General features: G+C 44.1%; 1 protein-coding gene across 1 annotated transcript in view; it reads left to right on the top strand.

Annotated features, from left to right (window-relative positions):
* LOC126334637 (calpain-9-like) overlaps window positions 1-25,153 on the top strand; it is a 977,125-nt gene that overhangs the window by 913,275 nt on the left and 38,697 nt on the right. The window contains exon 8 of the mRNA XM_049997074.1: window positions 15,579-15,751. Coding sequence (XP_049853031.1) covers window positions 15,579-15,751 — 173 coding nt within the window. The remainder of the gene's footprint in view (window positions 1-15,578; window positions 15,752-25,153) is intronic.

The following is a 25,153-nucleotide window of genomic DNA, read 5'->3' as shown; positions in this document are numbered from 1 at the left end:
GGTTCGCCTTTCATTAATCTTTCTTCTAAGATAAGTCGCAGGGTCAGTATTACCTCACGTGTTCCACCATTTGTACGGAATGCAAACTGACCTTCCCCGAGGTTGGCTTCTACCAGTTTTTCCATTCGTCTGTAAAGAATTCGCGTTAGTATTTTGCAGCTGTGACTTATTAAACTGATAGTTCGTTAATTTTCACATCTGTCAACACCTGCTTTCTTTGGGATTGGAATTATTCTTTAAGTCTGAGAGTATTTCGCCTGTCTCATACATATTGCTCACCAGATGGTGGAGTTTTGTCAAGACTGGCTTTCTCAAGTCTGTCAGTTGTCTACTCTGGGGCTTTGTTTCGACTCAGGTCTTTCACGGTTCTGTCAAACTCTTCACGCAGGATCGTATCTCCCATTTCATCTTCATCTACCTCCTCTTCCATTTCGATAATATTGTCCTCAAGAACATCGCCCCTGTATAGACCCTGTATATACTCCTTCCACCTTTCTGCTTTGCCTTCCTTGCTACATGGGTATAAAATCAATAAGGAGGCATCTCTTTCTCTTTTCGTGTTTAACCCTGAGGTTGGTTTGCAGCAGAACGCCATTTCTCTCTTCTTCCTGCCTTCCTCTTCATTTCCACGTTTGTCTAACATCCAACGTCATTCATGATCTGTTGCATGTATGATATGCTTGGTCGCCCCCGCTGATTCCTTCCTTCAATAGCTTCCTCTGCTATTATTCCAATGATGTTGTTGTGTCGTAGGATGTGCCCTACAAGTACGTCTCTTTTTGTTTGGATGTGCCTCCACAGAGATCTGGTTTCCCGTACTCCTCTAAGCACCTCTTCATTTGTTACTTTGTCTCTCCAGCTGTTCTTCATCATCCGTCTATAGCACCACATCTCGAGCGACTCTAGCCGTCTTCTCTCTTCTCTTCCAATCGTCCAAGTTTCACATCCGTATAGGGCCACACTCCAAACGAAACCTTTCATGATACGTTTCCTTATTTTCAGACTGATGTTGTAGCTGGTGGGCCGGCCGGGGTGGCCGAGCGGTTCTAGGCGCTACAGTCTGGAACCGCGTGACCGCTACGGTCGTAGGTTCGAATCCTGCCTCGGGCATGGGTGTGTTTGATGTCCTTAGGTTAGTAAGGTTTAAGTAGTTTTAAGTTCTCGGGGACTGATGATCTTAGAAGTTAAGTCCCATAGTGCTCAGAGCCATTTTTTGTTGCTGGTGAGTAAGTTCCTTCTCCGATTAAATGCAATTTCTTTTCGGCTTCTACCATCTCTTGTGATTTTGCTTCCCAGGTAAGTAAATTTCTTCTCTCTTCTCAGAGGTTCATATTTTGCTCTTGTACTGCATACCATCACTTTAGTCTTTTTCTTGTTTTTTCTCATTCCATACTGATTGCATAGAATTTTTTCCATTGTTCTGAGGACTTCCTCTAGATCTTCTTTTGTCTCCGTGACTATAGCAATATCATTTGCATAACGTAGCACGTCTATCTTCTGCCCATTAATTTTGATCCCCACCTCAGTAGTTTCTCGAACTTGGTCTATAGCTTCCTGGACGTAAGCATTGAATATAAGAGGAGAGAGAGCACATCCTTGCCTTACCCCTTTTCTAATGTTTGCTTCTTGTTCATGGTGACAGTTCCTAATCACTGCCACCTCATTCTTATAGAAGCTATCACACGGATGTCTTTGTACTTTATTCCACTTTTCCTCAGCACTCTGAACATCTCTTGCTAGGTAACGTTATCAAATGCCTTTTCCATGTCTACAGAGGCCATATAAGTTGGTTTATTTCTCTGTAATTGCTTTTCGATAACGAGTCTCAGTGCCAGAATCGCCTCTTGTTCCCAATCCCTTTGTGAAGCCAAACTGATCTTCACTCAGCATATCCTCCACCTTCTCTTCAATTTTCTTCAGAACTAAGGAGGAGCCGCGCGGGATTATTCGAGCGGTCTCAGGCGCTGCAGTCATGGACTGTGCGGCTGGTCCCGCCGGAGATTCGAGTCCTCCCTCGGGCATGGGTGTGTGTGTTTGTCCTTAGGATAATTTAGGTTAAGTAGTGTGTAACCTTAGGGACTGATGACCTTAGCAGTTAAGTCCCATAGGATTTCACACACATTTGAAAATTTGAACTACGGAGGTATAGGGTATGAAATTATATCAGTACAAATCGTTCAGAAACCTTGAGGTTGCATTGTTATGAATGTGTCTTGACAAACGAAAAACTATGCTTTACCGAGACACGAACGCGCTTTTTCTACTTTTAATGAAAATCAGGAAATCCCGTTTCGAGTCCAGATCTGGTAAAAATTTTGGACTGTCACAACATATCCACTGAAACAGTGCTTTCTACTAGAGGAATAAATTGTGCGATAATATGGCCGAGGAAATCAACGAGACAACTATAACAAACGTACTTCTTCTTTCTTTTGTTAAACCAGACGGCAATTTTTTATGTGTGTGGTGTCTATTCTTTCGGTATTGTCCATAACAATAGACACCATTTGTATGCGGCCACTGCATTAAATGCAACGACGACATGTGAAAATTTATGGTGGACTAGGATTCGAAACCGGATTCTACACTTCTCTAGAACGATTGCCATAACCGCCATTTTTTTAATTTATGAAAAAGTGGGTGGTGGGGGAAAAATGGGGAGGGGTCGCAAACCCAGGCCTGGCCACAATGACCCCTCAGAACTAAACACGATGGAGGGCATACGATCCAAGGAAAGAGAAAGAAGAAAAGAGTAATAATAATAATAATAATAATAATAATAATAATAATAATAATTATTATTATTATTATTATTTTGTACCATTACCAACGTATTACAAAAGCTCGTGCTTTGGCATGCCTCATAATAGCGAGGGGAGGGAAAATGAAGTTCGGTCCTCGTCGGCTGCCAAACAGGAACAAAAACAAGAGAGGTCGTCTTTTTAAGACGTGAAGACGCTGCGCCGACCGCTGTGGCCGAGTGCTTCTAGGCGCTTCAGTCCGCAACCGCGCTGCTGCTACGGTCGCAGGTTCGAATCCTGCCTCGGGCATGGATGTGAGTATGTCCTTAGGTTAGTTAGGTTTAAGTAATTCTAAGTCTAGGGGACTGATGACCTCATATGTTAAGTTCCATAGTGCTTAGAGCCATTTGAAGACGCTGTTAGAGCTACTCGCTGCGGAATTATCGATACATATCTTCACGTAGTAATGTGTCACCATAGACAGTTCAATACTAACAAAAACGGTTCTACGTTCAGCTTCTGCTGTCGTGGACAGTCCGGGACAGGTTACGGAACGCGCTCCACAGAAAATTTAAGAAGTATTGCTGGCGTACTTGGGGTTCCGTACGATCGCACAGTGACGTTGGTTTGAGTAGTGTCAACAATCGAGGTATATCTTCTCACCGTCACCGAACCAGTAGTGGACGCCGTGGCCGCGTACCGATGACGTTTTTCTTCTCGGAAAATACACGTCACCTGGGAAGAGGAGCGATTATGCAGCTAACGGTCGGGAGTCACGCGTGTGAGGAAAGCCAAAATCTGGCCCACCAAATGCCAAACATCACTCGCCGATCCGCTGACAAAGCGATGGCCATCGTTATCCATCACTCTTCAAGTTACACACAATAAAGAGTCCGCGAGATTAATTTGATATAGGCGAGACTGGCACGCCTGCTTCCCGTTAACCGACATGTAACAAAGGACGGACATACAAAAAAAGAGGACTGGACGTCCATATCAGAAGTGGCGGCGTTCACCGCCTGCCACACACCACACCACTGTATTGGGGTACTTTGTTTTATTCACCTTCGGCGCTTTAGTTCCAGGTTGGTGTATTTTGTCCTCGACAATGTCAAACGAGTGGGCAATAGTGCGCTGCAGATATACACTCCTGGAAATGGAAAAAAGAACACATTGACACCTGTGTGTCAGACCCACCATACTTGCTCCGGACACTGTGAGAGAGCTGTACAAGCAATGATCACACGCATGGCACAGCGGACACACCAGGAACCGCGGTGTTGGCCGTCGAATGGCGCTAGCTGCGCAGCATTTGTTCACCGCCGCCGTCAGTGTCAGCCAGTTTGCCGTGCCATACGGAGCTCCATCGCAGTCTTTAACACTGGTAGCATGCCGCGACATCGTGGACGTGAACCGTATGTGCAGTTGACGGACTTTGAGCGAGGGCGTATAGTGGGCATGCGGGAGGCCGGGTGGACGTACCGACGAATTGCTCAACACGTGGGGCGTGAGGTCTCCACAGTACATCGATGTTGTTGCCAGTGGTCAGCGGAAGGTGCACGTGCCCGTCGACCTGGGACCGGACCGCAGCGACGCACGGATGCACGCCAAGACCGTAGGATCCTACGCAGTGCCGTAGGGGACCGCACCGCCGCTTCCCAGCAAATTATGGACACTGTTGCTCCTGGGGTATCGGCGAGGACCATTCGCAACCGTCTCCATGAAGCTGGACTACGGTCCCGCACACCGTTACGCCGTCTTCCGGTCACGCCCCAACATCGTGCAGCCCGCCTCCAGTGGTGTCGCGACAGGCGTGAATGGAGGGACGAATGGAGACGTGTCGTCTTCAGCGATGAGAGTCGCTTCTGCCTTGGTGCCAATGATGGTCGTATGCGTGTTTGGCGCAGTGCAGGTGAGCGCCACAATCAGGACTGCATACGACCGAGGCACACAGGACCAACACCCGGCATCATGGTGTGGGGAGCGATCTCGTACACTGGCCGTACACCTCTGGTGATCGTCGAGGGGACACTGAATAGTGCACGGTACATCCAAACCGTCATCGAACCCATCGTTCTACCTTTCCTAGACCGGCAAGGGAACTTGCTGTTCCAACAGGACAATGCACGTCCGCATGTATCCCGTGCCACCGAACGTGCTCTAGAAGGTGTAAGTCAACTACCCTGGCCAGCAAGATCTCCGGATCTGTCCCCCATTGAGCATGTTTGGGACTGGATGAAGCGTCGTCTCACGCGGTCTGCACGTCCAGCACGAACGCTGGTCCAACTGAGGCGTCAGGTGGAAATGGCATGGCAAGCCGTTCCACAGGAGTTCCACACAGTTCCACACATCCAGCACCTCTACGATCGTCTCCATGGGAGAATAGCAGCCTGCATTGCTGCGAAAGGTGGATATACACTGTACTAGTACCGACATTGTGCATGCTCTGTTGCCTGTGTCTATGTGCCTGTGGTTCTGTCAGTGTGATCATGTGATGTATCTGACCCCAGGAATGTGTCAATAAAGTTTCCCCTTCCTGGGACAATGAATTCACGGTGTTCTTATTTCAATTTCCAGGAGTGTAGCTTCAAGGAATAATTGGCCAATATATAAGACAGGCTTGTAAGACATGTCGAACAACGTTATCGCATCTTCCTGTGAGAGCTTACAACACAGCCTTCGCTGCCCTAAACATGAAAGAATCCTTACCCTCGTCGGTACCTCAAGAGCGAGAGAAACTCGTAGCGGATCTTAAAGGGCATGTCCATACTAACAGGGCCCAGAAGGCGCTATGTGGCGAGCAGGACATGGCGGGATTGGAACATCTGCGCAACATGTGGAATGCGCGATGCCAAACAGACAGTGACATATCGCGTCCGTTGCAGAAGTCCAAAGACGACGATCGGTTAGCGCTGCTATGGTCTGATTTAATAGATGCCTGCAGTTGATGGCTATTCAAAGTGGCAGGTTAGTTGTGAAATCAATGCCTCAGCAACGTATCGTGTAACTGATTCGGGGGTGATGCACCCATCGGACAGTCCCTTACCTATAGGGCATGCGACTTTTGGACATTGAGACTACCGTGCCGTAGACCGCCAACCACGCCAATGCTGCACAGACTTCATTTCCACAATGAAAGAGGAATAGCACATCGTCGGCATAAGCACAGCACCACCAAGTGTGTCTGCCACGTCTCATCCCCGCCAGGCGTTGTCGGAAGCCACAGAGAGCGGTTCCAAAGCGAACCAAAGCGAAGGCGTACAGTATCGCTGAGAGAGGACAGCCCTCTCTCACCGAGCACTGGATCAAGATTGGCGGCATGAGGCGGCCGTTTCACTGCACCCTGTACATTACGCCACGAAGCAGACGCGTCACTATCTCTATGTCGTAGTACCGCCGTCAAAAACGCATCGCCAACCCTGTCAATGTTTAATGTTAATTTATTATACAGGGTGGTCCATTGTTCGTGACCGGGCCAAATATTTCACGAAATAAGCGTCAAACGAGAAAACTACGAAGGACGAAACTTGTCTAGCTTGAAGGGGGAAACCAGATGGCGCTATGGTTCGTCCGTTAGATAGCGCTGCCATAGGTCAATCCGACATCAACTGCGTTTTTTTAAAATAGGAACTCTCATTTTTTCATTACATATTCGTGTAGTACGTAAAGAAATATGAATGTTTAATTGGACCACTTTTTTCGCTTTGTACTAGATGGCGCTGTAATAGTCAAAAACATATGGCTCACAATTTAGACGAACAGTTGGTAACAGGTAGGTTTTTTAAATTGAAATACAGAACGTAGGTACGTTTGAACATTTTATTTCTGTTGTTCCAATGTGATACATGTACCTTTGTGATCTTATCATTTCTGAGAACGCATGCTGTTACAGCGTGATTACCTGTAAATACGACATTAATGCAATAAATGCTCAAAATGATGTCCGTCATCCTCAATGCGTTTGGCGATACTTGTAACGACTTTCCTATCAACAGCGAGTAGTTCGCCTTCCGTAATGTTCGAACATGCTTTGACCCTGCACTGACGCATGTTGTCAAGCGTTGTCGGTGGATCACGATAGCAAATATCTTTCAACTTTACCCACACAAAGAGATCCAGGGACGTCAGATCCGGTGAACGTGGGGGCCATGTTATGCTCCTTCGACGACCAATCCACCTGTCATGAAATATGCTATTCAATACTGCTTCAACCGCATCCGAGCTATTTGCCGGACATCCATCATGTTGGAAGTACATCACCATTCTGTCATGCAGTGAAACATCTTGTAGTAACATCGGTAGAACATTACGTAGAAAATCAGCATACATTGCACCATTTAGATTGCCATCGATAAAATGGGGGACAATTATCCTTCCTCCCATGATGCTGCACCATACATTAACCAGCCAAGTTCGTTGATGTTCCACTTTTCGCAGCCATCGTGCATTTTCTGTTACCCAGTAGTGCATATTATGCCGGTTTACGTTACCGTTGTTGGTGAAAGACGCTTCGTCGCTAAATAGAACGCGTGCAAAAAATCTGTCGTCGCCCCGTAATTTCTCTTGTGCCCAGTGGCAGAACTGTACACGACGTACAAAGTCGTCACCATGCAATTCGTGGTGCATCGAAATATGGTACGGGTGCAATCTATGTTGATGCAGCATTCTCAACACCGACGCTTTTGAGATTCCCAATTCTCACGCAATTTGTCTCTACTGATGTGCGGATTATCCGCGACAGCAGCTAACACACCTACTTGGGCATCATCATTTGTTGCAGGCCGTGATTGACGTTTCACATGTGGCTGAACACTTCCTTTTTCCTTAAATAACATAACTATCCGGCGAACGGTCCGGGACTGTTGGATGATGTCGTCCAGGATACCGAGCAGCATACATAGCACACGCCTGTTGGGCATTTTGATCACAATAGCCGAACATCAACACGATATCGACATTTTCCACTATTGGTGAACGGTCCATTTTAACGCGGGTAATGTATCACGAAGCAAATACCGTCCGCACTGGCGGAATGTTACGTGATACCACGTACTTATACGTTTGTGACTATTACAGCTCCATCTGTCACAAAGCGAAAAAAGTGGTCCAACTAAAACATTCATATTTCTTTACGTACTACATGATTATGTAATAAAAAATGGGGGTTCCTGTTTTAAAAAAACGCAGTAGATATCCGTTTGACCTATGGCAGCGCCATCTAGCGGGCCAACCATAGCGCCATCTGCTTTCTGCCTTCAAGCTAGACAAGTTTCGTTCTTTGTAGTTTTTTTAGTTTGATGCTTATTTCCTGAGATATTTGGCCCGGTCACTATCAGTGGACCACCCTGTATATTAACAGATGATAATCTTAGTTGACTGCTACATTTGTATTGTGTGCTATCAGTTATGACGTACATCTGTCTTCAGAAAAAAGAATTTCCTTGTATCACGTGTAACATCAACTGTAAAATCATTTATAAGGGGAAATCAAAAAGTTTCAAAAAATGGTTCAAATGGCTCTGAGCACTATGCGACTTAACTTCTGAGGTCATCAGTCGCCTAGAGCTTAGAACTAAGTAAACCTAAGTAACCTAAGCGCATCACACACATCCATGCCCGAGGCAGGATTCGAACCTGCGACCGTAGCGGTCGCTCGGTTCCAGACTGTAGCGCCTAGAACCGCACAGCCACTCCGGCCGGCAAAAAGTTTCCAATCGAAGGCAACACTAGCCTCTTGCCTACATGTCGAGCCCCTTGCTTACATGTCGGTGCTTGCACTGAAGTGACGAAAGTTGTGGGATACCTTTTAATATCGTGTCGGATCCCCTTTTGGCCGGCGTAGTGCAGCAACTCGACGTGGCATCGACTCAACAAGTCGTCTGAAGTCCCCTGCAGAAATATTGGGCCATGTTGCCTATAATTGCGAAAGTGTTGCCGGTACAGAATGTTTTCGGCGAACCGACCTCTCCATTATGTCCCGTAAATGTCGTTGACAAATTCGGTCCACGGTTTCGTGGGGTCTGCGCCAACAACGAATCCCGTCGTCAGCTCTTACCGACTGAAATCGAGACTCTTCTTGCCAGGCCATGGTTTTCCAGGTGTCTAGCGTCCACCCGACATAGTTACGATCACAGGGGAGGCGCTGCAGACGATGTCATGCTGGTAGCAAAGGCACTCGGATCGGTAGTCAGCTGCAATAGCCCATTAACGCGAAATTTCACCGCACTATGCTAACGCTTACGTTCGTCGTACATCCCGCATTGATTTCTGCCGTTATTTCACTCAGTATTGCTTGTTTGTTAACACTGACAACTCTACGCAAACGCCGCTGCTCTCCGTCGGCCAATGCGTTGAGAGGTAATGCCTAAAATTCTAGGCATGCTCTTGACGTTTTGGATCTTGGAATATTGAATTCCCTAACGATGACGGAAATGGTATGTCCCATGCGTCTTTCCAATTACCATTCCGCGATCAAAGTCTGTCAATTCCCGACTTGCGGCCATAATCACGTCGGAAACCACGTCACGTGAATGACCTGAGGCGAATGACTGCTTCGCTGAAGCACTGCCCTTTCATACCCTGTGCACGCGGAACTACCACCACCTGTACGTGTGCATATCGGTATCCCATGAGTTTTGACACCTCTGTACATATACCAACACCGGAGTCGCACTGAGTTGCATATATGCTGCAGCATCACAATCAAACGGAAACTTTTTATTCACCTCATATATGAAAGGCTTATTTCAGTAGTGGTACAGATCCATTACCTCCACTTTTCTTTCTATAATGCTTCTGACATTAATGGTCCAAACAAACAGAGAGAAAGGTTGACCTCTAGCAAGAAGCCATATACTTGAATATTTCTGGTATCTCAACTGCAGATTTTTCAGCGCTCATTTAACCCTAGGACTCCGTATCTCAGAATGAAGAAAAGTGGACTTGTACCACTACTGAAATAAGGCCTTCATATGTATATTAAGACAAAATCACTTCTAAAGCTGCTGCACAAATCCAATGTCACATGAAATAATTTTTGATATTGTAGACTTTTCTGCAATTTTCATTTTATTTTAGCCCTGTGTTGTCTATCCATTAAGCCAGGTGCGATTGAAACTAGTTATCAGAGTATTTTACCTCTACGTCTACATGCGTACTGTGCAAACGACTCTGAAGTTCATGGCAGGCGGCACTTATCATTGTACCACATGTTAAAATCCCTTCCCATTGCAATCGCGTATAGAGTGTGGTGAAATCACTGCCTAAATGCCTCTGTAGGCGCATTAATTAGTATAATTTTGTCTTCGCTGTCCGTACGGGAGCAATACTTAGCATGCTGAAGTACATTTCTAGGCTCGTAACTTGCTCCAAATAATTCTGTCCATTTTAGTAAAGTTTTATCATCATTGTCAGATCCCTAGAATAGATAAAAAAAGACAAGGTTGTTCAAAAAGGAAGAGCAGATTTCAGTTGTTTATCACAATTAAACACATTGCACATGTAACTGGATAGAGGAAGCACCAAAATTTTATGTTCTCACAGACACTACACCTTACATTCAACATGAGCACCATGCGTTGCTCGAGAAGCGCTGAAACGGTAGTCCATTTCATTCCACACACGATTCAGCAGCTCCCTTCTTACTAAATCAACAGTTTCAACAATTCGATTTCTCTGCTCTTTAAGAGTAGCTGCCATACGTGGGGACAAGGAATCTGTCTTTCATGCATCCCACTGAAAAAAAAAATGAAGCGCGTGAGGTCTGGTGACCTGGGAGGCCAAAAACAATGATCAAGGTCTTGTTGTCCTCCTCTTCCAGTACAATTTTGTGGGATGGTGGTGTTGAGATAACCCCGCGCCTCAAGGTGAAATTGAGGCTTGGCACCGTCATGCATAAAAATTAAATAATTGGAATCTTCTTGATGTTGAAGAAACAACCAACTTAGCAGCATGTTCAGGTATGACATTTCTGTGACAGTTTCCTCCGCAAAAAAGGGAGGGTCCATAAACGTTGTGAACAGAAACGGCACAAAACATATTCAGTTTTGGTGAATCTCTTTCATGTTCGATGACGACGCCAGGATTTTGTGACCCCCAAATTCTTACATTGTGGCGGTTTACTTTACCCGATGGATAAAACGTCGACTCGTTCGAAAAGATCAGTCGTTTGGAAAACAGTGTCCTCTACCATACCCTGGAGAAATCAGTTGCAAAATTCGTACCTTCTGATGTGGTCGTCTGGACGTAACTGCTGAAGTAACTGCAACTTGTAAGGCTTCATGTGCAGGCGTCGTCTCCCAACACGCCGCACCGCTGTTTGAGGAAGCTGAAGTTTCTGGAATGCCAGTCTCGTGGACTTCCGATGGCTCCGTGTGAACGCATCTCGGACACGCTCGACATTTTTGATCAGACGTGCGTGGCCGACCAGTGTTCTTTCTTTTGCATAGGCAACCGACTTTCAGGAATTTTGTATGCCAGTCATAGATCTTCAGAAATGGCCGAATGTATTGCGGAATGCACGTTGCACTCGAACGATGAATCGACTTCGCCCAAATTCCAACCTACAAAACGATTTCTCTTACGGTGTGGTCACCACAATGCTACAAACAACAGCGCATCCGTGTCTGATCTTTGAACCTTCCTCTATCGAGTGACATGAGCAATGTATTTCCATCTTGTATAGTTTGTCTGCAATAAACCACTGAAATCTGTTCTTTCTTTTCGAATCACTCGGTATGCCTCTGACTCAATTATCTTTGCCTAGCGCTAGGAGTACCGCTTTCGTAATCTCTTCTGCAGTTGATTCTGGACGTGTAATGCCTTGGAAACCGAACTGTGCTGCTGTGCATTTCCAGGTAGTTCATTAGTCTGTTTTTATTCATTTCCTCTCGCTACTGCAGTGAACGTCACGTTGCAGCTAAAATATAAATGCAGTTTTCTTTCCTCTGCGGACAACGGTGCTTTTCTGGCTGCTTTGTGAACTTTTTCCTGTGATGATGTCACGACATTCATCATCTGTTAGCTGTGCTACTCTGTTCTGAAGATTCAGCCTCGAATTAGAATTACTTTTCATTTGCCTACCTGCTACTGCTGTATTTTCAGATTTATCTTCCAGCAAAGCATGTGTCGCCTAGTAATCATCGCACAATTTTACAAAATAATCTGCTGCTTTTCATTCAACACATCTACGGCAAAAGTATAAGACCTTATTTTTGTAGGGTCTGAAATAAAAGTGCTAGGCATATGAAGAAAAATGGTTTGCTGTGTCCCAAGTATGTTTGCCCTGATTTTAGTCACGAGGGAATAACGGCTGTCATCAAAAGGAGGGGCATATTTAGCATATGCTTTCTTACAAAACTCTGCACATTGAGTACAGGAGACAAGGCACAACAATTGACACTTATTGGGATATGATAATGCATACTGTCACGTCGGCAGCAGTGATTCGCCATGTAATGGAAGAACATAATTTCAGGTATCGAAATCTATAGTCGCTTGAAGTCTGATGTTTCCTTTTATAACAATAGTCCAATTGCCAATTACGTCCTATTGTCACAGTTTTCTCCATGTCTATTCCGGTACGAAGTTTCCATGTAGATACGTGGTTTGTGTCTTAGCACAGTTACGTAAACTATTGTAGCATGCTTAAAGTAAGTATTTTCAAACTTGCTTTTCTTTCTGGAGATATTAGTTTTCCATTCTCTATGGCGTGGTATTCAGTTATACGCATTATGAAGTGTCTTATAAGCACGTTGGGTTCCCTTTATCTTCGACGTTTTGCCTTTTCATGAAGCCACCAGTTAACTCACTAACGTTACACCAGGAACCATCGCTGCTGCCGGAGAACGCGTTCCGTTATCGCTTTCTGTACTCAAACTACGAACAATAGGGAGTCACGCTTTGTAGGTGACGCGGTCTAATCCAGCCAGCTCATAGCTGCATGCTTGGCTTGTTCAACAGTACGCCAACTTTTCCCATAACTTTCCCTTGTATGAGTTTCAGCCCTAGAGTACGATCTGGCCACTTGATGCGTGGAACCGTTATCTGTTCTTAACCATCATATGATAAGCATTTCACAGTACCGGAATCTATTTCGACTACAAAGTGGTTTTCAGGTAGCCAATAGATAAAAACAAGCGACAAAGAATCATTATAAAATCTAACGAGTAACTACATGCATCGTAAATCGGGAACGTATCGTCTCCAATCCGTTGTCAATAATACTGAATGCAGCCGGTAGTATATAGGTCGACGTTTTATTTCGTTTCTTTGTCCATTCATGTATGTTTATATTCGCTAAAGGAGTATAAACTTTGCCAGATTTTTGTTACATTCGTTAGAGAAATGTGATACGATTTTGTAAACAATTATTAAAAACTTAGCGAATTTTACGAGTTTCAACATTTGTAAACTGAGGTGTACGGAGGAAGGAGTGGTCGTGTGCTTAGGGGAGCGGCTCATATGCACATAATGACATGGACACTTTAAACAAGCAGTTAAGTGCCGTGTGGTTGTAATTAGTTGTGCAGCTACTGTGAAAGGTCCAGCGTGGGTTGTAATTACTGAGCAGAAACGAAACTTGGTATTTATTCTAATGCGATATGCGCCGAAAAAATAAATTGTTCCAGTTTTTCCACCTGGTACAAAAATGACTCTGTGAATGCAAGAAAGACGTATATAAATGTTTCCATATCCAATGGATTAGAAACAGGATGTGGGTAGAAAAGGTCAAACAAGTGAGAAAGGAGTAATCTTCGTTTTATTATTAAATTACACAGTTCGTTCAGTATGAGCACTGGAGACGTCGATGAGACGTTGCATCCGTAAAACTACGAGATGAACAGTTGCTCGCGACTTTCCCAGTGGAATCTGAGCAACGTGTACCTGTATACTGGAGTTCAGATCAGGAAGAGACCGAACGTGCTCCTGGTAAACGGTCCCCAGAGTCAAAACTCACGTGGATTCAGATCAGGGGATCTTGCAGGCCATGCATCTAGAAGACCCCTGGGGATACCACCTTCGAGAGAGATTGTGATATGAGGTATTGCCCCACCTTGCATGAAAATGGTGTTTTACAGACAGTTGCACTCTTTAAAAGTGGAAACATGGTTCAAATGGCTCTGAGCACTATGGGACTTAACATCTGTGGTCATCAGTCCCCTAGACCTTAGAACTACTTAAACCTAACTAACCTAAGTACATCACACACATCCATGCCCGAGGCAGGATTCGAACCTGCGACCGTAGCAGTCGAGCGGTTCCTGACTGAGCGCCTAGAACCGCGAGACCACCGCGGCTGCCTTTAAAAGTAGAAATCAGACGCTGTACAATGAGGTCTCAATAATGTCCATACATCACTGTACACGTGACAGGACCTCTGGGTGTATTCCAAAGAAGAAAGGACCGAGAATAAAGCTGCTTGTGAATCCACACCTCACAGTCGCATACGGCAAGTGCAATGGCTCTTCGTGCACAAAGCGTGGTTTAACAGTAGCCCAAGTTCAGCCGTTCTGTCTATTCACTACATCCTGTTGTGTAAAATGTGCCTCGTCACTCTATGGAATATTGACCAGCCACATATCATCAACATCGATCTGTGCGAGAGATCGAAGAACAAATTCAGAACATTTCTGCGGATCATGAGGTTTCTGTTGCTGCACCGTTTGTATCTCATACAGGAACCAGTGTAAAACAGAATGCAAAACTTTCTGTACTGTTGACGATGGGATGGACAATTCTCGTGACACTGCATGAGCACTAGCTGTACCTGGGGACGTGCTCGTATCCAGTTACAGCAACGAAACCTCTTAGATAACTTCCATTGGGAGAAGACACCATCTTCCAAATGACACACCGAGCTCAGCTGTGTTTCGAATTTCATTATCATCTTCTTTAACCATCTGTTGACATCGGGTCTCTCCTCAGACCTTTGAGTCTTCGAATTCTCCCTCAATGCTGCACTGCAATTGGTGATGTTCACATAAAATAGTTCCACTAACCAAGAATGGTCTCTCTTTTCGATATGTGTACTGTTCACTCACGTTATGCGTTGTCAAATGACAACGTGGATGTCATACCGGAGCCAGATTTGCACCTTGTGGTCACAATTTGAAATTAATTTTTTTCAGCGTAATTCGGTTGCGTATTTAGGAGCGTAGGACGTCAAACGGGCCGACCTGGAGCAGGAGAGTCTTCACAGGACATTTTAATTTCTACTGTCTATACTTTTACAAATAAATTCATAAAACTTTGTCAACATGACCAGGAAAGATTGAGGACTCACACGTATCTCAGCGGAAGTTCAAAAACGTAGCAAAATACCTTTTTCCTACATGTGAAATTGCATCATTTTTTCACTTGTTACTGGCTGCATTTGTTGCTATAGGTACACTTTTCTTCCTAAGTAAGACAGAGTCTTCGATGAATTTTTCATAGCATACAAATAGTAGTTACAGGTGTATGAAGCTCTAGAATTTTCCAAATCTATTAAAAACTGTGGAAACAGTTGAGGTAATTAACTAGAAAACTTGAGTTTTTTTCTAAACATGAAGTTTAAAATGTAACAGTTCATTCATTTTTTCATAAATTAAATAACTTCTAGAGTTTCATACACCTGTGACTATGGTTTGTATGCTGTGCAAAAGAAATCGAAGAAATTCTGCCCACAATGGACCTCTGCAACTAGTTGCACTTTAAGTGTACCGACACGGTATATTAAAACAATGGTGAAAGCGGGCAGTATGTAATTTTTCCCAGACTGTTATTTCCTTATCGGTGACGTAGTGTACGCCGTGCCTCGCGGCGCGCAGTGAGTTAGACTGCGCTGTGCTGTTGCAGGATGTCGTTCGAGGACTTCGCGCGGCACTTCACGCACCTGGACCTGGTGCACATCGGGCCGGACGACTGGATGAGCGAGCCGGCGCTGCACTCGAAGCAGCCGTGGCGGGCCGTGCTGGCGCGCAGGCGCTGGCGGCCCGGGTACAACGCCGGCGGCGGGCCGCACTTCGCCGGTGAGGCCCTCTTCCTCTTCTCTTCCTGTTCCGCTAAGTCGTCAGAAACGTGAAGGAAGGAATGCCAATCCGGAGGAGCGTGAAGGCCAGCTCGCTGCGCCTCAGTCTCTGGAGGGAGCTACAAAGCACACCAGCTCGCCGTATACTCTAACCTTAAGGGGCAAAGACGCACAACGAAGAAATTATCCGATTGGGGCGGAAATGTGTAGATGTTACGTACATGTACAGACGAAAAACTTATTTTTTTTTAAAAAAAAATTGGATGATCTGTTTAAGAAAAAGAGCAAGATACTAATGCGTTGGTTCACATCTGGTCCTCATGCGCGTGCAGTTATTCGGCTTGGCTTTGATTGACATGGTTGGTGTATGTCTTCCTCATGGATATCATTCCAAATTCTGTCCAACTGGTGCGTTAGATCGTCAAAATTCCGAGACGGTTAGAGGGCCCTGACCATTATGCTCCAAACGTTCTCAGTTGGGGATTGGTATCCCACCACTCTTCGGAGAGGGGGGGGGGGGGGGGGTTACACGTATTCAGCCTGCTATCTCATTGACTGGTGTACAGTTGTCAGTGAAGACGTATCTGGACACCATCCTGACTGTCGCTCAATATTCAAACCCTCGTTTTCTTGCCCTTCCTGGCAACCCATCCCGGGCTGACATTTCGTAAAGATAGTGCACATGCGCACCCGGCGAGAGTTGCTGCTGCCTTGTCTTCGTGCTAGCCAAATCCTACCTTGATCAACAAGATCACCGGATCTCTTCCCAACTGACAACGTCTGGAGCATTATGGACAGGGCTCTCCAACCATCTAACCAGCTCGGGTTATGGTGATCTAACGCGCCAACTGGACAGAAGGTGGCATGGTATCTCTCAGGGGGACATCCAACAACTCTCTCAATCAATGTCAAGCCAAATAACTGCTTGCTGAACGGCCAGAGGTGGACTAACGCATTATTGACCTTCTCCAGAGGTGGACTAACGCATTATTGATTTGCTCAGTTTTTTAAGCTCTCTTCTTGAATAAATCATCCAATTTGTAGTCATTTATTTATGTGTACATGTATATTAGATCTACCTATTGCCGTCTGATTCGGCTAATTCCTTCGTGGTTCATCTTCTTTTGCCTTAGTGTGTATTACAACACCCTTAAACCCGCAAAAGAGCTTTGGAATGCTACTTATGGTGTACAACTGTTACCAGACAGTCACGTGAATCTGCATACCTGGCGTAAGTCATGGCAGTGAAGTGGTGCATATTGCCCAGTTCAGTGTATGGTATTCCTGCGGTGAGATGGGTTTATTTGAAGTCGTGACAGAATGGCAAGAATGTGTTATGTATCGTGTTTGCACGCGCCCATCTCCTCACTGTGAACGATGTTGCCTGATTTGTATGTCTACGCAGACTGACCAGCATTTCTGTAAGGAATGGTGTACTACTCACAGCCATGTAACACGGCCTAAGAATAGTAAAAAGATCATAACTGGCAGGGACTGCTGACGAATTCCATACTTCGTCAATGACAGTCACTTTTAACTCGACAGGAATTTCTTCTGTCAGTAAATGAGGGACTGCAAACACACTACGTTTGGTGTCTAATACCTCGAAAAGGCCATTGCTCACAGTAGCAAAGCTGATGTCTTCAGTGGGCCAAGAAACACAGAAACTGAACTGTAGCTGTCTGGAGGCGTGTAGCGTGGCTTGACGGGTCGCGATATTACCTCTTTCCAACAGCTCTAATGCGTCGACTGCACTAACGCCCCAGTGAATCGTTTAATCTATAGCACTTAGATATAATTTAAGTTGGACGTGCTTCTCTGGTTTCCGGAGGCGATTTTTGTACCAGAACCTGGGCCCACTCATTCAGGTTTCCGTGAACATGAACCATGGTTAACTTCCTGGCAGATTAAAACTGTGTGTCAGCCTGAGACCTGAACTCCGCACCTTTCCCTTTCGCGGGCAAGACTACCATATGAGCTATCCAAGCACAACTTACGAACTGTCCTCACAGCTTCAGTTACACCAGTACGTCATCTCCTACGTTCTTCCAGGTGCAATAGTCCCGTAACTTTCGTAGGAGAACTTCTGTGTAGTTTGAAACACATCAGTTACACCAGTACGTCATCTCCTACGTTCTTCCAGGTATATTAGTCCCGTAACTTTCGTAGGAGAACTTCTGTGTAGTTTGAAAGATAGGAGATGATATACCGGCGGACGTGGAAGTGTGAGAACGGGTCGTGACTCGTTCTTGGGTAGCTCACATGGTAGAGCACCTGCCGGCGGAAGGCAAAGGTCCCGATTTCGATCCTCGGTCCTTCACACAGTTTTAATCGGCCAAGAAACTTTATATCAGCACACACTCTGCTGCAGAGTGCAGATTCATTCTGGATGAACTGGGACGATTATTTCAGAATTCTCGATGACCGGTTGTCGTCCTTCTTTCTATGTCTTCATCATGGGTTCGCTGTGGACATTTCCATCTTCCAGGATGACAATATCGGTATTCACCAGGTTGCATGGATATGTTTCTGGTTCAACGAACACCAAGACATCCTGTCACATCTGAACTGACCCGCAAAATCACCCGTTCCCACAGAACATCCTTGGGACTATTTGGAACAGAAGGTGAAACGTAACAACCAACTTGCCCACAAACTGGTAGCTCTGCGATATCTTATCACCAATGAGTGGCTTCACCTGAGTATAACATACCCGAATAAGCTTGCGGACTCTTTCGCTCGATCAAGTGAAACAGTTATCAAAACTACAGGTGGTGTTACCCGGTACTGGCGTGATGTCTGCAGGAAATGAATCATTTCTTCCGGTGTGTTTAATTAACCTCACTGGCTGCAGTTTGTCGTATCTCACTTTTAGCCACTCGTCTTCGCAACTGAACATTACACTGAGTCTCAACAGTGGGGCCGCTGCATGTAGTTCAACAATAAATTGTTCCACTATAAGAACTGCGCGGGGCTGATTGGCTGCTGCAACTGCCATTTCATTGTCCTGGATTCCTACATACACTAATACCCAGCAGAAAATCACCTCTTTCCCTAGATTTTATAAACAAAGAAGGATTTTCTACATACATTTTACTAGTTTCTCTACTGCACTGCATGGCTTGCAGTGTGCTTAGCTGAGTCAGAGCCGATGAGGAGTTTCGCACCTCTAACACATTTCGTCTGGTTTAGTGCCCTCAAGATCTATACAGGCTGTAATGGGTATAAGTACAGATATTTCTATTGGTGACTGAGAACGGCACACTGAACAACATTACATCAGTATTTACGTCATCTGCTGACTAATAATTACAACTATTACAACTTGCAAGTTTTTTGGTTGGGTAGTGCCTCCAAGTACATGTGGCAAGGATAAGAAATTAATGCTAATTTTCTCCCGGGCAGCAGGCCAGAAATGTGCTGCAGTTACGACAATGAAGAAAACATCAGGTTGTAAATTATGTGGCGTGTTTATGGGAAGAGAGTTAAAAGAAAAACCAACACACTGAAGAGCGTACATATTAAAGTACCACATATTTGGCACAGGTACTGACTATGGGACTGATCCCATAGACACCTGTGGCCAGCCTAGCCGCCTCATTGTGGAGAGTGTCTGTGATACTTCGAAGTGTAGTGCAACCAGTTTTGTTCAGAAAGCAAACACTAACAATTAAGGTACAATGCCACAAATAGGACTCGGTTAGTAAGGTACAGAGCCGGCCGAAGTGAACGAGCGGTTCTAGGCGCTTCAGTCCTGAACCACGCGACCGCTACGGTCGCAGGTTCGAATCCTGCTTCGGGCATTGATGTGTGTGATGTCCTTAGGTTGGTTAGGTTTAAGTAGTCCTGTGTTCTAGGATGCTGATGACCTCATATGTTAAGTTCCATAGTGCTCAGAGCCATTTGAACCATTTTTGAAGTAAGGTACAGTGCTGCAAATTTTTTTTATATACACATTGATGGGAATTTGAACTGTATTAACCATGTTATCCAGCTTCAAACATCTGGGTTCAGCAACCTTTGCTCTTCGGAGACTGCCACTTCTAAGAAAAACCAACATTTTAACATATGTTGCACCTTTCCACTCATTAATTGTCTTATGGTTCATCCGCGTACTTTTGGAGTAGTTATCACTTAGAAAGTGAGTACTGATTGCATAAAAGCTAGCAACCACAATAATATTTGGTGCTTCATAATAATTATATTCAGTAACGAAATTTGACTAAAATAACCATTCGTAATTTAAGAACGTCACAGTTATTAACATATACAACACTAATAAAAAATGGCTCTGAGCACTATGGGACTTAACATCTATGGTCATCAGTCCCCTAGAAGTTAGAAATACTTAAACCTAACTAAGCTAAGGACATCACACAACACCCAGCCATGACGAGGCAGAGAAAATCCCTGACCCCGACGGGAATCGAACCCGGGAACCCGAGCGTGAGAAGCGAGAACACTACCGCATGGCCACGAGATGCGGGCAACACTAGTCAACTTCATCAGTTATTACAAAAGCTGCCAGTGCCTCAGAAAATGGTTAAATACGCAGCCACAAAAGTCTTTGATCGTTTGCTCCAAGCATAAAATGTCTGGCATGTAGGAAAGCAAATTTTAAACATAACTTATTTTTTGTGGATATCTTATTCTTTCCTAGAAATGAATATTACCTTAAGCAGTTTTGGTATATGTAATACATGAAAAAGATCTTTACCTGGCTGAGAAAGAATAGTGATGTCTACAGCTACAATATGTCAGTTATAACATTAGTAGTGACGGAGCCTGATACGCTCATTTTCATTGTGTTTAAACTACTGTGTCCTTTAGTAATCTGTAATTCGCCGAAACAGACGGTCACACAAAACAAGCAGGTAATGAAGTATGTATAAACAGCAAACTTACTCGTTCCTTATGACTGCGATTTAAATCGCGCAAATGTCCTCTGTAACATGTAATTAACGAACTAACTAGCTGATAAATTTCAGAACAAAATTCTGTTGTCAGTTACATAGTTAGGAAATTTATTTCGTTTAATTTCCTAATAGTGTAATTGACAACAGCATTTTATTCTGAAAAATAACAGCTATGTATAAAATACATCTATAATCCAGACGGCACTACATAAAAATGTTATAAAAGTAGGCAAACTCATTTCTGTTTGCTCTGAGACATTTGGCTAAGGTAGTTATTAAGTGTTTTAAAGACCTTGCTTTAACTTTCGGCTCGTATGAATATAAGGAGCTCGTTACTTGAAAACATAAATAGTGTCACAATTGAATTGTGTATTTATAAAATGTGTCCTTATCCACACAGGCTAGTTTAGAGAAAAACACAAAACTGTATGATCTGAATCAAATATTGCTAATCCGTGGTCTAGGGGTAGCGTCTTTGATTCGTAATTAAAACGTCTTCAGTCCCGGGTTCGATCCCCGCCACTGCCTAAATTTTGATAAATAATCAGCATTGGCGGTCGAAGACTTCCGGCATAAGAAGTCAGCCTCATTCAGCCAAGAGCCTTGTCAAAGAGGGCGGAGGAGAGGATAGAGGTTCAGGTCACTCTCTTGTCCTAGGGGTGAGAAATTGCCCCTAAAGGCGGAAGAATCAGCAATGATCAACGACATGAGGATGCAGAAGGCAATGGAAACAACTGCATTAAAGACACGTAACGTGTATCCACAGGACATGAGGCCTGTAGTTGAAGAAGTATCATGATGATCTCTCCATTGGCAAAAGATTCCGGAATAGTCCCCCATTCCGATCTCCGGGAGGGGACTGCCAAGGGGGAGGTTACCATGAGAAAAAGATTGAATAATCAAAGAAGGGATAATGTTCTTAGAGTCGGGGCGTGGAATGTCAGAAGCTTGAACGTGGTAGGGAAACTAGAAAATCTGAAAAGGGAAATGCAAAGGCTCAATCTAGATATAGTAGGGGTCAGTGAAGTGAAGTGGAAGGAAGACAAGGATTTCTGGTCAGATGAGTATCAAGTAATATCAACAGCAGCAGAAAATAGTATAACAGGTGTATGATTCGTTATGAATAGGAAGGTAGGGCAGAGGGTGTGTTACTGTGAACAGTTCAGTGATCCGGTTATTCTAATCAGAATCGACAGCAGACCAACACCGACAACGATAGTTCAGGTATACATGCCGACTTTGCAAGCTGAAGATTAACAGATAGAGAAAGTGTATGAGGATATTGAAAGGGTAATGCAGTATGTAAAGGGGGACGAAAATCTAATAGTCATGGGTGACTGGAATGCAGTTGTAGGGGAAGGAGTAGAAGAAAAGGTTACAGGAGAGTATGGGCTTGGGACAAGGCATGAAAGAGGAGAAAGACTAATTGAGTTCTGTAACAAGTTTCAGCTAGTAATAGCGAATACCCTGTTCAAGAATCACAAGAGGAGGAGGTATACTTGGAAAAGGCCGGGAGATACGGAAAGATTTCAATTAGATTACATCATGGTCAGACAGAGATTCCGAAATCAGATACTGGATTGTAAGGCGTACCCAGGAGCAGATATAGACTCAGATCACAATATAGTAGTGATGAAGAGTAGGCTGAAGTTCAAGACATTAGTCAGGAAGAATCAATACGCTAAGAAGTGGGATACGGAAGTTCTAAGGAATGACAAGATACGTTTGAAGTTCTCTAACGCTATAGATACAGCAATAAGGAATAGCGCAGTAGGTAACACAGTTGAAGAGGAATGGACGTCGCTAAAAAGGGCCATCACAGAAGTCGGGAAGGAAAACATAGGTACAAAGACGGTAGCTGCGAAGAAACCATGGGTAACAGAAGAAATACTTCAGTTGATTGATGAAGGGAGGAAGTACAAACATGTTCCGGGAAAATCAGGAATACAAAAATACAAGTCGCCGAGGAATGAAATAAATAGGAAGTGCTGGGAAGCTAAGACGAAATGGCTGCAGGAAAAATGTGAAGGCATCGAAAAAGATTTGATTGTCGGAAGGACAGACTCAGCATACAGGAAAGTCAAAACAACCGTTGGTGACATTAAAAGCAACGGTGGTAACATTAAGAGTGCAACGGGAATTCCACTGTTAAATGCAGAGGAGAGAGCAGATAGGTGGAAAGAATACTTTGAAAGGGTGAAGATTTGTCTGATGTGATAGAAGAAGAAACAGGAGTCGATTTAGAAGAGATAGGGGATCCAGTATTAGAATCGGAATTTAAAAGAGCTTTGGAGGACTTACGGTCAAATAAAGCATAAGGGATAGATAACATTCCATCAGAATTTCTAAAATCATTAGGGGAAGTGGCAACAAAACGATTATTCACGTTGGTGCGTAGAATATATGAGTCTGGCGACATACCATCTGACTTTCGTAAAAGCATCATCCACCCAATTCTGAATACGGCAAGAGTTGACAAGTGCGAGAATTAACGCACAATCAGTTTAACAGCTCATGCATCGAAGCTGCTTACAAGAATAATATACAGAAGAATGGAAAAGAAAATTGAGAATGCGCTAGGTGACGATCAGTTTGGCTTTAGGAAAAGTAAAGGCACGAGAGAGGCAATTCTGACGTTACGGCTACTAATGGAAGCAAGGCTAAAGAAAAATCAAGACACGTTCATTGGATTTGTCGACCTGGAAAAAGCGTTCGACAATATTAAATGGTGCTAGCTGTTCGAGATTCTGAAAAAAGTAGGGGTAAGTTATAGGGAGAGACGGTTCATATACAATATGTACACCAACCAAGAGGGTATAATAAGAGTGGACGATCAAGAACGAAGTGCTCGTATTAAGAAGGGAGTAAGACAAGGCTGTAGCCTTTCGCCCCTACTCTTCAATCTGTACATCGAGGAAGCAATTATGTAAATAAAAGAAAGGTTCAGGAGTGGAATTAAAATACAAGGTGAAAGGATATCAATGATACGATTCGCTGATGACATTGCTATCCTGAGTGAAAGTGAGGAAGAATTAAATGATCTGCTGAACGGAATGAACAGTCTAATGAGTACACAGTATGGTTTGAGAGTAAATCGGAGAAAGACGAAGGTAATGAGAAGTAGTAGAAATGAGAACAGCGAGAAACTTAACATCAGGATTGATGGACACGAAGTCAATGAAGTTAAGGAATTCTGCTACCTAGGCAGTAAAATAACCAATGACGGACAGAGCAAGGAGGACATCAAAAGCAGACTCGCTATGGCAAAAAAGGCATGTCTGGCCAAGAGAAGTCTAATATCAAATACCGGCCTTAATTTGAGGAAGAAATTTCTGAGGATGTACGTCTGGAGTACAGCATTGTATGGTAGTGAAACATGGACTGTGGGAATCTCGGAACAGAAGAGAATCGAAGCATTTGAGATGTGGTGCTATAGACGAATGTTGAAAATTAGGTGGACTGATAAGGTAAGGAATGAGGAGGTTCTACGCAGAATCGGAGAGGAAAGGAATATGTGGAAAACACTGATAAGGAGAAGCGACAGGATGATAGGACATCTGCTAAGACATGAGGGAATGACTTCCATGGTACTAGAGGGAGCTGTAGAGGGCAAACACTGTAGAGGAAGACAGATTAGAATACGTCAAGCAAATAATTGAGGACGTAGGTTGCAAGTGCTACTCTGAGATGAAGAGGTTAGCACAGGAAAGGAATTCGTGGCGGGCCGCATCAAACCAGTCAGTAGACTGATGGAGATATATATATATAGCTTGTTGTTGTTGTTGTGGTCTTCAGTCCTGAGACTGGTTTGATGCAGCTCTCCATGCTACTCTATCCTGTGCAAGCTTCTTCATCTCCCAGTACCTACTGCAACCTACATCCTTCTGAATCTGCTTAGTGTACTCATCTCTCGGTCTCCCTCTACGATTTTTACCCTCCACACTGCCCTCCAATGCTAAATTTGTGATCCCTTGATGCCTCAAAACATGTCCTACCAACCGATCCCTTCTTCTAGTCAAGTTGTGCCACAAACTTCTCTTCTCCCCAATCCTATTCAATACCTCCTCATTAGTTACGTGATCTATCCACCTTATCTTCAGTATTCTTCTGTAGCACCACATTTCGAAAGCTTCTATTCTCTTCTTGTCCAAACTAGTTATCGTCCATGTTTCACTTCCATACATGGCTACACTCCAAACAAATATTTTCAGAAATGACTTCCTGACACTTAAATCTATATTCGATGTTAACAAATTTCTCTTCTTCAGAAACGCTTTCCTTGCCATTGCCAGTCTACATTTTATATCCTCTCTACTTCGACCATCATCAGTTATTTTACTTCCTAAATAGCAAAACTCCTTTACTACTTTAAGTGTCTCATTTCCTAATCTAATTCCCTCAGCATCATCCAATTTAATTTGACTACATTCCATTATCCTCGTTTTGCTTTTGTTGATGTTCATCTTATATCCTCCTTTCAAGACACT

Source organism: Schistocerca gregaria, chromosome 2 (genome assembly GCF_023897955.1).
Source record: "Schistocerca gregaria isolate iqSchGreg1 chromosome 2, iqSchGreg1.2, whole genome shotgun sequence".
In the NCBI taxonomy this organism is placed as follows: domain Eukaryota; kingdom Metazoa; phylum Arthropoda; class Insecta; order Orthoptera; family Acrididae; genus Schistocerca; species Schistocerca gregaria.
The sequence above is the reverse complement of the archived record's forward strand: the minus strand, read 5'-3'. Positions and strand labels throughout refer to the sequence as shown.